The sequence below is a fragment of the Peromyscus maniculatus genome, chromosome 1 (genome assembly GCF_049852395.1).
Source record: "Peromyscus maniculatus bairdii isolate BWxNUB_F1_BW_parent chromosome 1, HU_Pman_BW_mat_3.1, whole genome shotgun sequence".
Classification (NCBI taxonomy): domain Eukaryota; kingdom Metazoa; phylum Chordata; class Mammalia; order Rodentia; family Cricetidae; genus Peromyscus; species Peromyscus maniculatus.
The window spans coordinates 201,410,016-201,422,613 of record NC_134852.1 but is presented as its reverse complement, the minus strand read 5'-3'; the positions used below and the strand labels follow the sequence as shown (position 1 = coordinate 201,422,613).

The 12,598-nt window shown below is 37.2% G+C and overlaps 1 protein-coding gene across 1 annotated transcript in view; it reads right to left on the bottom strand.

The window, feature by feature from the left end:
- The window catches only part of Sorcs3 (sortilin related VPS10 domain containing receptor 3), a 627,324-nt gene that overhangs the window by 49,701 nt on the left and 565,025 nt on the right, over window positions 1–12,598 (bottom strand). Inside the window, exons 15-16 of the mRNA XM_006983301.4 lie at window positions 5,026–5,143; window positions 3,989–4,122 (exon numbers count right to left, since the gene is read on the bottom strand). Of these exons, the coding sequence (XP_006983363.1) occupies window positions 3,989–4,122; window positions 5,026–5,143 (252 nt within the window). The remainder of the gene's footprint in view (window positions 1–3,988; window positions 4,123–5,025; window positions 5,144–12,598) is intronic.

Here is a 12,598-nt window from a genome sequence, read left to right as displayed (position 1 = left end):
AACTCCTGTCACTAGCATCACAATAATTGTATAACACCCAAAGGTGCAACTTTGAAAACAGTGCTTACTTAAATGTTTAAGCTCTGATTTATCTGGTATAAATCCTATGAGGATCACTTAACTCTGGAGGACAAATTCACAACTCATGCAGCAGCAACAGCTACCATATGTTGTAGGCTTATGTTGTATGCAGCTCAGGTAAGCATCTTATCTATATTAATGAACCACCCTCATTCATTTACTAATTCATTTATTTCTCCCTAGAACCTGGTGAGAAATGTGTTATGTATTTTTATTTTGCAGCCAAGGAGGGAAAGACACAGACATTAAGAAAATTTCTCAGAAGAAAAACCTGTAAATGTAAGTGTTGGGATTTTTATATAGACCAGCAAATGCTAATAGACTAGATTAAGGAAAGAAATATTATTTTGTTGTCTATTTTATTTGTAAGTCCTCATATCAATGGGTGAGGGTTGGCTTTGGATCAAGGAGACAGAATCTGTAAGTGTGGCATACTCAAAGGCAGTAGACCTCAATGGAGTAAGTCTAGAGAAGGACACAAGGTGCACTGGTTTGCATGTGAAATGTCCCTCCTAGGCTCATAGTTTTGAACATCTAGTTCCAAGCTGGTAGGGGTATTTGGCAAGCAATGGAAACTTTAGGAAGTATATCTTCTATGGAAGAGGTGAGTCACAAGGAGTAGGCTTTAAGAATTTTGTATCCTGGCTTGACTTAGTGTCTGCTTTCTGCTTCCTGTTCTCCCCATATTTACAGAGTCCCAATGCATAGTCCAGCTACCATGATGAACTGGAGCCTTATACCATTAGCCTTAGCAACTGTTACATACTTTAAGTTGCTTTTTGTAGATACTCTGTCACATCAGTGAGAAAAGTAGGAAATGCAATAGCCATGCTATACTTCTAAGAAGAATACTACATCTACCTGATATGATCATACACTGAGCTGTTGTTCATAATTAAAAATATTTTCCCAGCTGTGAAAATATTCTTGGTTTCAAAGCATCTTCTGACACAGAAAGGACTCTACCATTGAAATTTAAATTCCATGTGGTACATCTCACTTTAATGAATCTCATGGAAGCCAAGTTATCTAAGAATAAAGGGCAGATCAGGAGCAGGCATGATCACTCTACACAAGTGACTTTCAGTTATCTGTTTAAGTTCTAGTAAATTCAGGCAATAATCCCATGACTTCTAGACAATATCTAGATGAAATGAGATGAGAGAAGGGAGGCTGCTGTGTAAGGGTAAATGCTCTATGCTGTGGTGATATATTGTGTCCTGCTGCAGAATGTCATTCTGTATGCTGCGAATGTATGCTGCTCTAATTGGTTGATAAATAAAATGCTGATTGGCCAGTAGCCAGGCAGGAAGTATAGGCATGGCAAGCAGACTAGAGAATTCTGGGAAGAGGAAGGCTGAGTCAGGAGTCACCAGCCAGACACAGAGGAAGCAAGATGTCAAGGCAGAACTGAGAAAAGGCACCAAACCACATGGCTAAACATAAATAAGAATTATGGGTTGATTAAAGTGTAAGAGCTAGTCAGTAATAAGCCCAAGCTAATGGCCAAGCAGTTATAATTAATATAAACCTCTGAGTAATTATTTTATAAGCAGCTGAGGGACCACATGGCTGGGCAGGACACAGGAAAACTCCCAGCTACAGTGCCCCCCCAATATATTGTACACCCTTCTAAAGCTTATCTGAGGATCAGAGGGAAAACCAGCCACTATAGTAAACATAGAAGGCAGGCAATGGTAGCACACGCCTTTAATCCTAGTATTTGGAAGACAGAGATGATCAGGATCTCTGTGAGTTCAAGGCCACACTGGGGAACAGAGCAGGCAAGGTGACACATGCCTTTAATCCCAGCACTAACCATAGAGGTCTGGAGGTCTGTACAGACAGAGAGGAAATAATGTAGCTAGGCGGATAGGAGAAGTGAGATGAAGAACAGAAAGGCATATAGGCATGGGTATACAGGAAGTAGGTCTCTTTGGCTGAGGATTTCCAAGTGGTAAGAGCATGGCTAGCTTCTTTTTGCTTTTCTGATCTCTCAGTTTTACCCCAATATCTGGCTCCAGGTTTTTTTATTGATAAGACTATTTAGCAATTCATCTTACACTATGCATTTCAGCATATGTTGCTACTCTGAGCCACAGAACTCCAAATACGATTCTGCTATTGCCCCATCTCCTTTCTTGACTATAGGATGATGCTTGAGCCATTAGTTGTTTCTTCTAACCCATGATAATCACTATCAATTATCAAATGAAACTTCAGCTTCTGACTGAACACATAGGAAGCATTCATCTAGCTGAGACCAGAGGGATATTCACATATTCTCAGAACTGGGACGGTCTTTTACTCTAAGAACAACATTCAAAAACATATTACAACTCTTTATTGAATGTTTACTGTAGAGTTGGCACTGGGATTTTAAAAGTAAGGGAAATTTAAAGCTCCTACATTCACAGCACTTACATTCTACTGGGGAAAGACCAATGGTAACAAAACATTCAAAAGCACATTCACTTAATACAGTGAATACTAACAAGACAAAAGCATGGTGGTGTATTAGAGAGCACCAGGGTATATAGATGAGACAAGGTGTCTTCGGCATTTCTAAAAAGCTAACAATTTTGAAGAAACAAGAGAGATTAAAAGGTGTTAGCATTGCTGAAACATGGAAAACCATTGTATTCTCCAGTCCTTCTCCTAGGAATTAGCCTGAATTAATTAATAGAGTTGGTAGTGTGGCTGTAATACAGCTAATAAATGAAGAACAATTACAAAAAAAAAATAGATAGAAAAGGATGCCCAGGCCAAAGGGTCTTCAACAAGGCAGTTCCTTAAAGGAGAGAGAATCTATTAAGGTATCTTAAGTACAAGAGTAATAAGATCTGATCTGGAATTAAAAAAAAAAAACTGTACCTGGTCCAATAACTAGGACTACAGACACCCACCCAGGACTTCAGAGTGACAGTGTGGTGAGTGAAGGTGGTGTTTGTAGACTTGGCAGGATAATAACTGCTCTAAGGATGCACACAAGTGCTTTCAGGGACAGGTTGTTTTGGAGGGAGAACCTGAAAGGGCTCCTTGATGGCCTACATCTGAGCATAGAGAAAAGAGATGTTAATCTCACTTTCATTTGAGCTATAGTCTGGATGGCTCTATGCTTGGTTCAAATTAGAGAAATACTTTCCAATAAGAAGGATTCTTCAGTCACACTAATCATGCCACCTCTCTTAGAAAACCAGATGTATATTGTATAGATTAGATAGACATATTGCTCAGAGGAGAATGAAGCTGGGCTGGAGGCAAATTTTCATATTTGGGAGTCATCAGTTGTAAGGGAGATTAGATATCAGAATTCTAGATACCATTATACTTTTTCATTGATATCAGAGGAAGAATTACAGTCTAAAATGGAAAGATTGCCAACACAAAGAACTGACCAACGTTTGTTCAAATGGGAATGTTAATTGCCTTGATTTGACCATTCCACAATGTTATATGCACACAAATTATTATACTGTGTCTCACAAAAATACATAAATACTATACATGAGTTAAAATGAAAATAAGAGGAAATGATGACCGAGTACCCATACATAGAAGTACAATTTGAGAAAATATATATAAAAGTGATTCCTAGGCAAGTAGCTCTTTAAGGCTCATCAGTATCCAGCACCTCTCCTCCAGAACTATCAAATATAGCTACTCACTCACTGGAGATGAGGAGATAAGGGAAAGGCCCATAGGAAATTCTGATCATACAGCACTGGTACTTCCTATCATCGTGCCCCATTCTCATTTTCAAGTGATATAGAATTCCTGTCTGGTCCAGAAACTAAGACCATAGATGTACCTCCTGCATCTGGGTCAAAGTAACTCCATCTTCATCCTCACCCACAAGCAGATAAATATCTGGTTTGAACTGCAGAGGAAATTTCAAAGGACTCACCATTCAAAGTCCCAGTCAGCACAGACACAGGGTTCTGATACCACCGACCCAGAGTAGTCTCTGCCAAGGGCACACTGAGCACCTGGCTTGCGTTTCTTGAATATTTTCCTTTCCCCCATGACACAAGGCTCTCCCTTAAAGAGGAAGTTCATAGTGAGACAGGCAATAAAATACACAGGAGGTGAAATAAGACAGTTGGTCAACAAAAGCACTGGCCCTTAGTATTCAATGTAGCAATCTCATTTCTCATGCAGAATTTTCAAGGGCAAACATGTTAATCTTTTACCACCACATGGAAGGACCACTATATATGCCTGGCCTGGGTTCACCTCTCTAACCATCCTATCCACGATGTCTATATAATACAGTTTCTTCTCCATCTCTGTACACAAGGACTTCAGATTATAGATCAGCATACAAGTGGCTTTAGCAGCTAAAGTAATGAGAAAACAACTTCTGTCATACTGTTTTTATTGTTTATTTTATTTTCACAGTAAAATTGAGGTTGACTCCCATAAGTGCAATCTCTACCCCTCTTCTCCCCTCCTTCTCTCTCTCTCTCTCTCTCTCTCTCTCTCTCTCTCTCTCTCTCTCTCTCTCTCTCATTCTCTCTCTCTGTCACTCTCTGTGTGTCTCTTTCTCTCTGTCTCTGTGTCTGTCTATCTGTCTGTCTGTCTGTCTGTCTCTCTCTCTCTCTCTCTCTCTCTGTGTGTGTGTGTGTGTGTGTGTGTGTGTGTGTGTGTGTGTCCTTGGTTCCCTTCTCTCTTATAAATGGCCAACTGAGCTGATATCCTAAGTTATTCTCATATATTCTCCTCTAGGAAGTTCAGGGATATAATGAGTACATAGAATCATGAAATGTGTGTCATTTACCCTGTTGGCCCTGTGTATGTCCAATTTTTTCCCTTATAGTCACACACTCACATGCTCAAATGACACTGCCTTCCTTTCCCCTAAAAAGTAAGATCAGTGAAGACCAAACCCAGCTGGCAGTAGTTCCTGTTTCTAGAGGCCAGGACATCCCAATGTTGTGGTACCTGATTGAGCAGGTGCCAAGTCTCAAAGTCCTCCTTGGTGCAGCGCCGGCTGAAGATAGACTTGTAGTCCACTTTCACCAACTGCCATTCGGAGCGTAGGCTGAAGTGGCCAAAAACTCTAAGTGTAAAACACAAGAAGTCCAGCATCAGTCAGTAATGCACCAGAATAGAGAGGGGGAGATCAAGACAGCCTGGACTTCTTTGATCCCTCCAAAATGATTTCCTTAAAAGAGTAGTCTCCCTCTTCAGTGGCCAGCATCTTTGCATCTTCAGCCAACTGGTTGTCATTCACATTAAGTTTAATATCACTCATTTTTATTGCAAAATTACTAAATATGATTATAGGAAGCATTCAAATAATTTACAATCCAAATGAAACCAAATTTACATTTTGACACATATCTTTTTCATTTCTTCTTAATGTCAGGAATAGTAGGTTATCTACCTATATCCAGTGCTAGAAATAATTTCCTCATTTATAAAACAAATTGTATATGAGTGTATGTGTTTGTGTGTGTGTGTATACTTACACACATTGGGAGTAATGAAATGTATTACCTAATCTAAAGTATGACCCTACTGATGCCAAAATCCTGTGACCATCTCTGTGCCTTTTCATTGAAATTCCCACTGCATGACTCATATTAATGCTTATTCTCTTGCTGCCTTCCTTGAAAAACAGCATTCCAATAAAAGAAAGTCATATTTATGTACAGTAATGAAGAATGCCATCTGCATGGTCCAGATAATCAATACTGACCTTTGTAAAGCCCAGTTGTTGATAGGCCTATAAATATGAATGATCAATCATTCTAGAAAAAAATGAAAGAAAAAAATGCTGACCATCAATTCTTCACTGGGGTGGCATGTCATGCGATTACAGTGCAAGACATCTATCACTGTGATGGAGAGGTGAACCCAGTCATGCTGGGAGCTCTTTCGAAGAACTAGACTGTCCATTTCAGCAAGCCTCAATCACACTAGCATTCTCCACTGCCCTGGTTTAAATATTCTTACGCTGATAACCAAAGGCCTTCTCATTGAGATCTTTTGTTCAACTCTCTGGAAGATGATAATGCTTACAAGAGGAAGTGAGGACTAAAATAAATTGTAAAATGTGGAAAAAATAAGATTGGTTTTGTAGCTCATTTAACTTAAATCTTGGGAAACAGCTTTGAATGTATTATCAGAAAAAATTAAAAAAAGGTTTACAGACTTAAATCTAAAAGAAGATTTAAACAGATGTTGAGGGAGAAACTGAGGGCTACACTTTATCAAGACTGCATAGTCTTTTTAAAACCTCACTTTGGCATAGACTAGAAGCGTTGAGCATAGAATATTCCAATATATAGCTGATACTTTTTCCTGAATTTTCTATGTCTTTTTCTTTTTTATTCTTGCTAAATACATTCATTTCCAAACCCAATACAGAGATGTCATGTCATCTATCAAGGTCTTTCCACTATTTAGTTTTAAATTTATTCAGAAGGTGCAAGGTGGCTCACTTATATTTTGTTTTTTTGTTTCTTGGGCAGAGTCTCATGTACCCCAGATTTACCTCAATCTATGTAGCCAGGGATGACCTTGAACTCCCAATCCTTCTTGGGATTACAAGAATGTGCCACCATGTCAGCTCCCTTAAAAATTTAACAAAACAGCTAGCTATTATGATAAGGTTCTACTTGCTTGGCAATAAGAGAGTTAAATTAATAGCTGGATCAGTAAAAATAAGACATTGAAGATGACCTTGGCAAACATCTCTTTCCTTCTCTACTCAGATATCAAAATCTTCCCACATTCAAACACTATTTTTTGTATCAAGTCTTCCTAGGTTATATCAAGCTGAGTATCACAATGCCAGTGATATTAAAGCAAATATTTCTCCCTACTCTAAACAGTTATTTCATGGCTCACAACATGCATCATGTCAGATTAATCCTACTCATTTCTATAAGAAGATTACTAGGCAGAGAGAAGAAAATACAAGGTACATGATATACTTGGATGTCAACAAGGCAGGTGACAAGAGTCTGCACAGCAGTTTTGAAGAAAAAAATTAAAATGTGAGCCAGCTGCTAGTAAAATGATGTGTTTGAACGGCACCTAATTAAAGTATTGAAATCAGCCAGAAGGGAGGTAGAGGTAGTCAGTTTGCAACATTCTGTTGTCTGCTTCTCCTTGTTTACCATTCTTACTAAATGGCTTAAAGACATGAAAATAATGCTTATCAACAGAAATCTAACTTTCCAATGACGCACAGCTAGAAACAACAGTCAATACACTTCATGGTAGAATCAGGACCCAGTAGGTTCTGACAGTCTCAGACAGGTAGAGTTTAATAAGATAAGATGTAATAGGAAGAAACATCAACTTCTCTTTCTGGTACTGGCTTAAGGATAGGATAATGGAAATGAGCTTTGTATACCTAAGGATAGACAATAATAGCAGTAGTTGAAGTGTTTCTCTAGGTAATGTGGCCAATGTAATTGAATAATTTAACATGATCAATGATAATTTAAATGATTGTGAAATAAATTAATAAGATTCTATGTATTACCTAGAACAGAAGAGGTGATAGCCCATGTTAGTCTACATTATCACAGATCACAAAGAAATAACAGATCACAAAGAAAAATCATGGTCACTGTTAGTTGTCATTTAAAAAGGACCTAGATTATGTGGTATGAATCAACTTCAGCCCATATATAATCTGCTGTATTAGAAGATACTGAATAATCTAAATTTTAATAAAAAAAATGTATTTATTAGAACATGTAAGTTTATCTCTGTACAAATGATGTATTTTATCAGACCATCCAAAGATGTATCTAGTTGCCAAAGTTTAAGCACTATTGAAAAAGACTGAGTTGAGGCTGGAGAGATGGCTCAGTGGTTAAGAACACTGACTGCTCTCCAAGAGGACCTGGGTTCAATCCCCAGCACCCACATGGCAGCTCACAACTGTCTGCAATTCTAGTTCCACGGTACCCAACACCCTCACATAGATATACATGGAGGCAAAACACTAATGCACATAAAATAAAAGTATATAAATTATTGAAAAAAAAAGGACTTTGGGGCTGGAGATATGGCTCAGAGGTTAAGAGCACTGACTGTTCTTCCAGAGGTCCTGAGTTCAATTCCCAGCAACCACATGGTGTCTCACAACCATCTGTAATGAGATCTGGTGCCCTCTTCTGGCTTGCAGGAATACATGCAAGCAGAACACTGAAAACATAATAAATAAACAACATAATAGAAAGAAAGAAAGAAAGAAAGAAAGAAAGAAAGAAAGAAAGAAAGAAAGAAAGAAAGAAAGAAAGAAAGAAAGAAAGAAAGAAAGAGACAGAGAGAGAGAAAGGAAGGAAGAAAGGAAAGAAAGAAAGACTGAACTTTAAAAAAAAAGACTGAGTTGAGTGGTTGATGGTCTTTAATAAGGTATGAATGAATATGTCCTCATCCTTGAAGCTATAATGTAACCTCATTTAGAAAAAGAAGCATGAAGATTTAAGCAAAAGATAATAAAAATGAAAGCATCTTGAATTACTGAGATGTCTCTAAAAGTGGTAAGAAGTATTCTGTAACAGATAATGAAGATGAACAAGTAGTGAAAAGGCCATTTGAAGACAGAAGTATAAATTGGAGATATACAGCCATAAGCTAAGAAATGGCTAGAGCCATCATAAAGGGGAGCTGGAATGAATACTGTCAATGTACATGATATATTTGTATGAAAATCCTTTTATGAATCTTACACTATTCATAAACACACACCAGAAGATTTTGTGTTTTTAAAAAATGAAGAAGACATAGCAAGTTCTCCTGATAATCGTTTGATTTTGGAAATTGGCTTCCAGAATTATAAGATAATGAATGCCATTTTAAACCATCTAGTTTATGGTTTTGTTAAAGCAGTGCTAGGACACTAATGTTGATGACAACAGGATTCATTTCATCTTTGTGCTGAAAATGGTGTAAACCCAGGTATGTCTTGGGAAAAGGGGAAAGAAATAGGTTGGCAGTCTTTGCAGCTCACAAGTAGGGACGTTTGTAAAGGGTGAGATAACTTTCTAACAAATAGCGATGATCAGGGGGCAACAGGTGCAGTAGTTAGTGAGCATGCAACTGCAAGCCTAGGCTTTATCGTTTAGCAGGGTTGATACCGAACAGAATGTGCTATTGATCCATGCGTACAACCTAAGTGAAGCTGAGCCTTGAAGTGCTTATTTTTTTGACTGAACACAGGCATCAAATCAGTTCAATCTTACAGACTGGTTCAGATGGTTTTCATGAAACCTCAACAGGTATATTCTTTTCATCTATGTTTGTTCAACTTCTTGCTTCATGCTGTATTGCTCATGTCTTTCTCCAAACTGATCAGCCATATTCTTGAATACATGCTATTATCCTTTTCCATAAGATTACCTCCAAGTGCCAAAGACAAAATTATAGTTATTTTATACTGTTAGGATGATGAGTTTTGTTCATCTTGGTGGGTCTCAGCTAAGACCAGAAAGGTGAGTCCCTTAGTAATATTTGGATATTACCATATTCCTTATCTTTCAATCTGTTCTAGAAGACAATAGTTCATTGTTTTGCCTTAACTCTACACAATGATGCACTAGTGACTGTTCTGGTTACCTTTTTGTTACTGTGATAAAACAATCTAACCAAAAATAACCCAGGGAGGAATGGGTATATTGGCTTACTAATCCAGGTTGCAATCCATCATTGGAGGAAGTCAGGGAAGGAAGTCAAGGCAGGAACCTGAAGCAGAAATCATGGAAGATCATTGCTTGCTGGCTCTTACTGGTTCGCTCTCTGGATAATGATTAGGAACGTTTCTTGCATATCTCAGGACTACCTACCTAAGGATGGTACCACCCACAATAAGATGGGCCTACTTGTATGAATGAGTAAGACAATCCCTCCTGTGCATGCCCACAGACTAACTTGATATAGATACTTAATTGATTAACACTAATTTTTGGTGTGATTCCAGGCAGTGCTACATTATGAGTTATGGCAGTCAGTGACTACGCAGACACATAGTCTTTCTTCTGCGTGGACCTTGATTCTCTAGTTCTGTTCAATATCACACTAATTACCTGATGATTTGATAACTGTTAAGGAAGTTGAAGAAATGACAGATGGCACACATAGAAAAATAAGCAGGATATGAAATACAGATTAATAAATATCCAAGTGCTTAATAACCTCTTTTCTTAAACATTAGTGAAACAGGTGTCACAGTAAGATCAGTGAAAATGTGAACCTAACAAAGACAACGGCAAGACCCTCAAAAGAAATCACACTCGTCATTTTTGTATTAATATCACTGAACTGAAAAATTTTAAAAAGCATTCTAAGCCTCCTTCTAATGATTAACAACAAACATCAAGTTCCCAGATATGAGCTCCTCATCATCTAAAATTATTCCTCTAAAGTTAAGGAATCATTGCCAGCATAATAGGGGAAGCTCTTTCCTCATACTTATTTGGGGAGAACAAAGTGGTTCATGTATCAACCCAAGTGCATGGTTATAGCAGAGGAAAGCAAAACATGGAGAATCTACCAAAGGATGATAGAATTTCCAAGTCAGGTGTCAGGGGCTTCAGGAGATCTGAAAATTGTCTGGCAACTGTAGTGGGTAGCCATTCCAGCTTGGATCTGGAAGTTAGGCAACAATGAGCTCTTCTTCTTCAGATGTTCAAATTTTTTGTTATCAAGAAGTCCTTTCAGAAGGCCTTTGACATATGGGTTTCCCCACCTAGAGAGGTTCTCATTAGTATATTCTGTGTGTCTGAATATTTGCATTTCTCTGAAGTCCCTGATCGTGATGATGTCCTCAAACCAAACTTTGAACAATAAAGGTGACAGCTTCTCAAAAAGGCCATGAATTACAAAGAGAACAAGGGGATGCATGGGAGGAACTGGAGGGAGGTGAGGGAAGGAGATAAATGTTGTGGTTGCATTATAATTTCAAAAATAATAAATTATTAAAAATAAAACAGTAGTTTACTACTCCATTTGGGGTCACAACCCTAAAGGTGAGACTCATGAATGATTTGGCAACAGCAAAAGACTTCTGAATCTGTAATAACCAAAAGTTAATCCAGAATCAAATGTTTAGTGAGTCCAAGTTGTTTCTGGAAGCATTTTCCATTCTTCCTTGGTTTTGAACTCACAGCATGTACTCTTTGAGCTGAACATGTCATCACATTTAACATCTAGTTAAGACTTGAGAAAATTATCTCAAATATTTTTTACTGCACAAATAGAGTTTTATGCTCTTACAAAAGCATGAGTTAATTACAAAAACAAAGACTTTCAGTATTTTTCCTACAATCATTTCTCAGCATGTAAGTATCAAATTAGTTTAACTTTGGATTATACTTTGGGAGGATATTTGATTTAAGATATCACCATTTGATTTGAGTTGCTAAAGAGTTTTATAATAAATTTTAAAAATGAATTTTGGCTTGAGTTTATAACAAAATTTTCAACAATTTCAGAAATAGCCCCAAATGTACTTCTGACATTTTGTACTATGTATTTATGTGAAATAACATTCTTAGCCTTGAGGTTTATAAAATCAGAATACCAAACAAAGCTGGAAAATGCTGAAGATGCTTTCTCCATCCTGCAGTACCAAATTTTCAGTTAAGATTTAATTCTTCATGTAAAATAAACAGCATATCCATCTTATTAGTATGCAAATTTGTTTTCATCTTTATAAGTGGCAAAATTATATGTATATCAAAGAATTGTATTAAAATAAATTTCTTCTTGATTTATTATCAGCAAATGCCTAATCTGTATGCCTATTTTATATGCCTATAAACCAGGGTTGCATGAAAATTTCTCTGATGAAAAAGGGTCATCCAAGGGTTCTTAATTTTCTAGCATCTTTACCTAAGACTATTTTTTTTTTTAACTAAATAGAAACTTCTTAAGGTCATGGATACCTTCTAGATGTATTTGTATTCTATAGAAAAGAGCAGTTTCTAGCAATAGTCATTGTAGGATAAAGAATTGGAAATGAAGTGTGGAGGGCTATTAAAGGAACATGAGGAACTTGCAAAGTGAATTTAATTTTCAAGACTTTTGCAAAAAGAGTGAGTTCCTGTCATTTTATGAAGCTCCTCCATTTTTGTTGAATTGTGATAATTCCCAAAACCAGATTATTGTGGTTTACAGAACTAAAATAGTTTATTTAGATCCCTGCCCTTACTGTTCTTATAGCTCGTTCAAAGACAAACTGAGAGCATATTCTGTGATCTACACACCAGTCATGTAGCATATGGCCTCCCATTCCTCTAAAACATGTAAGAAGGGACTTGCATCCTGCCATGTGGACCTTATCTCTCCTTAGTGCCCCATCATGATGTTGTCTGTCTGTCTAAGCACTGATTTTTTAAGAGGAAGGAAGAAAGAAAGAATATAAAGGTGGAGTAGGGAAGCGTGAGGAATTAGGGGAGAAGAAAAACATAATCAAATATATTGTATTTAAATTTTTTTTTCAATTTAAGAAATCTTAAAAAAAAAAAGCTTCTTTCCCACAAAAAATAAT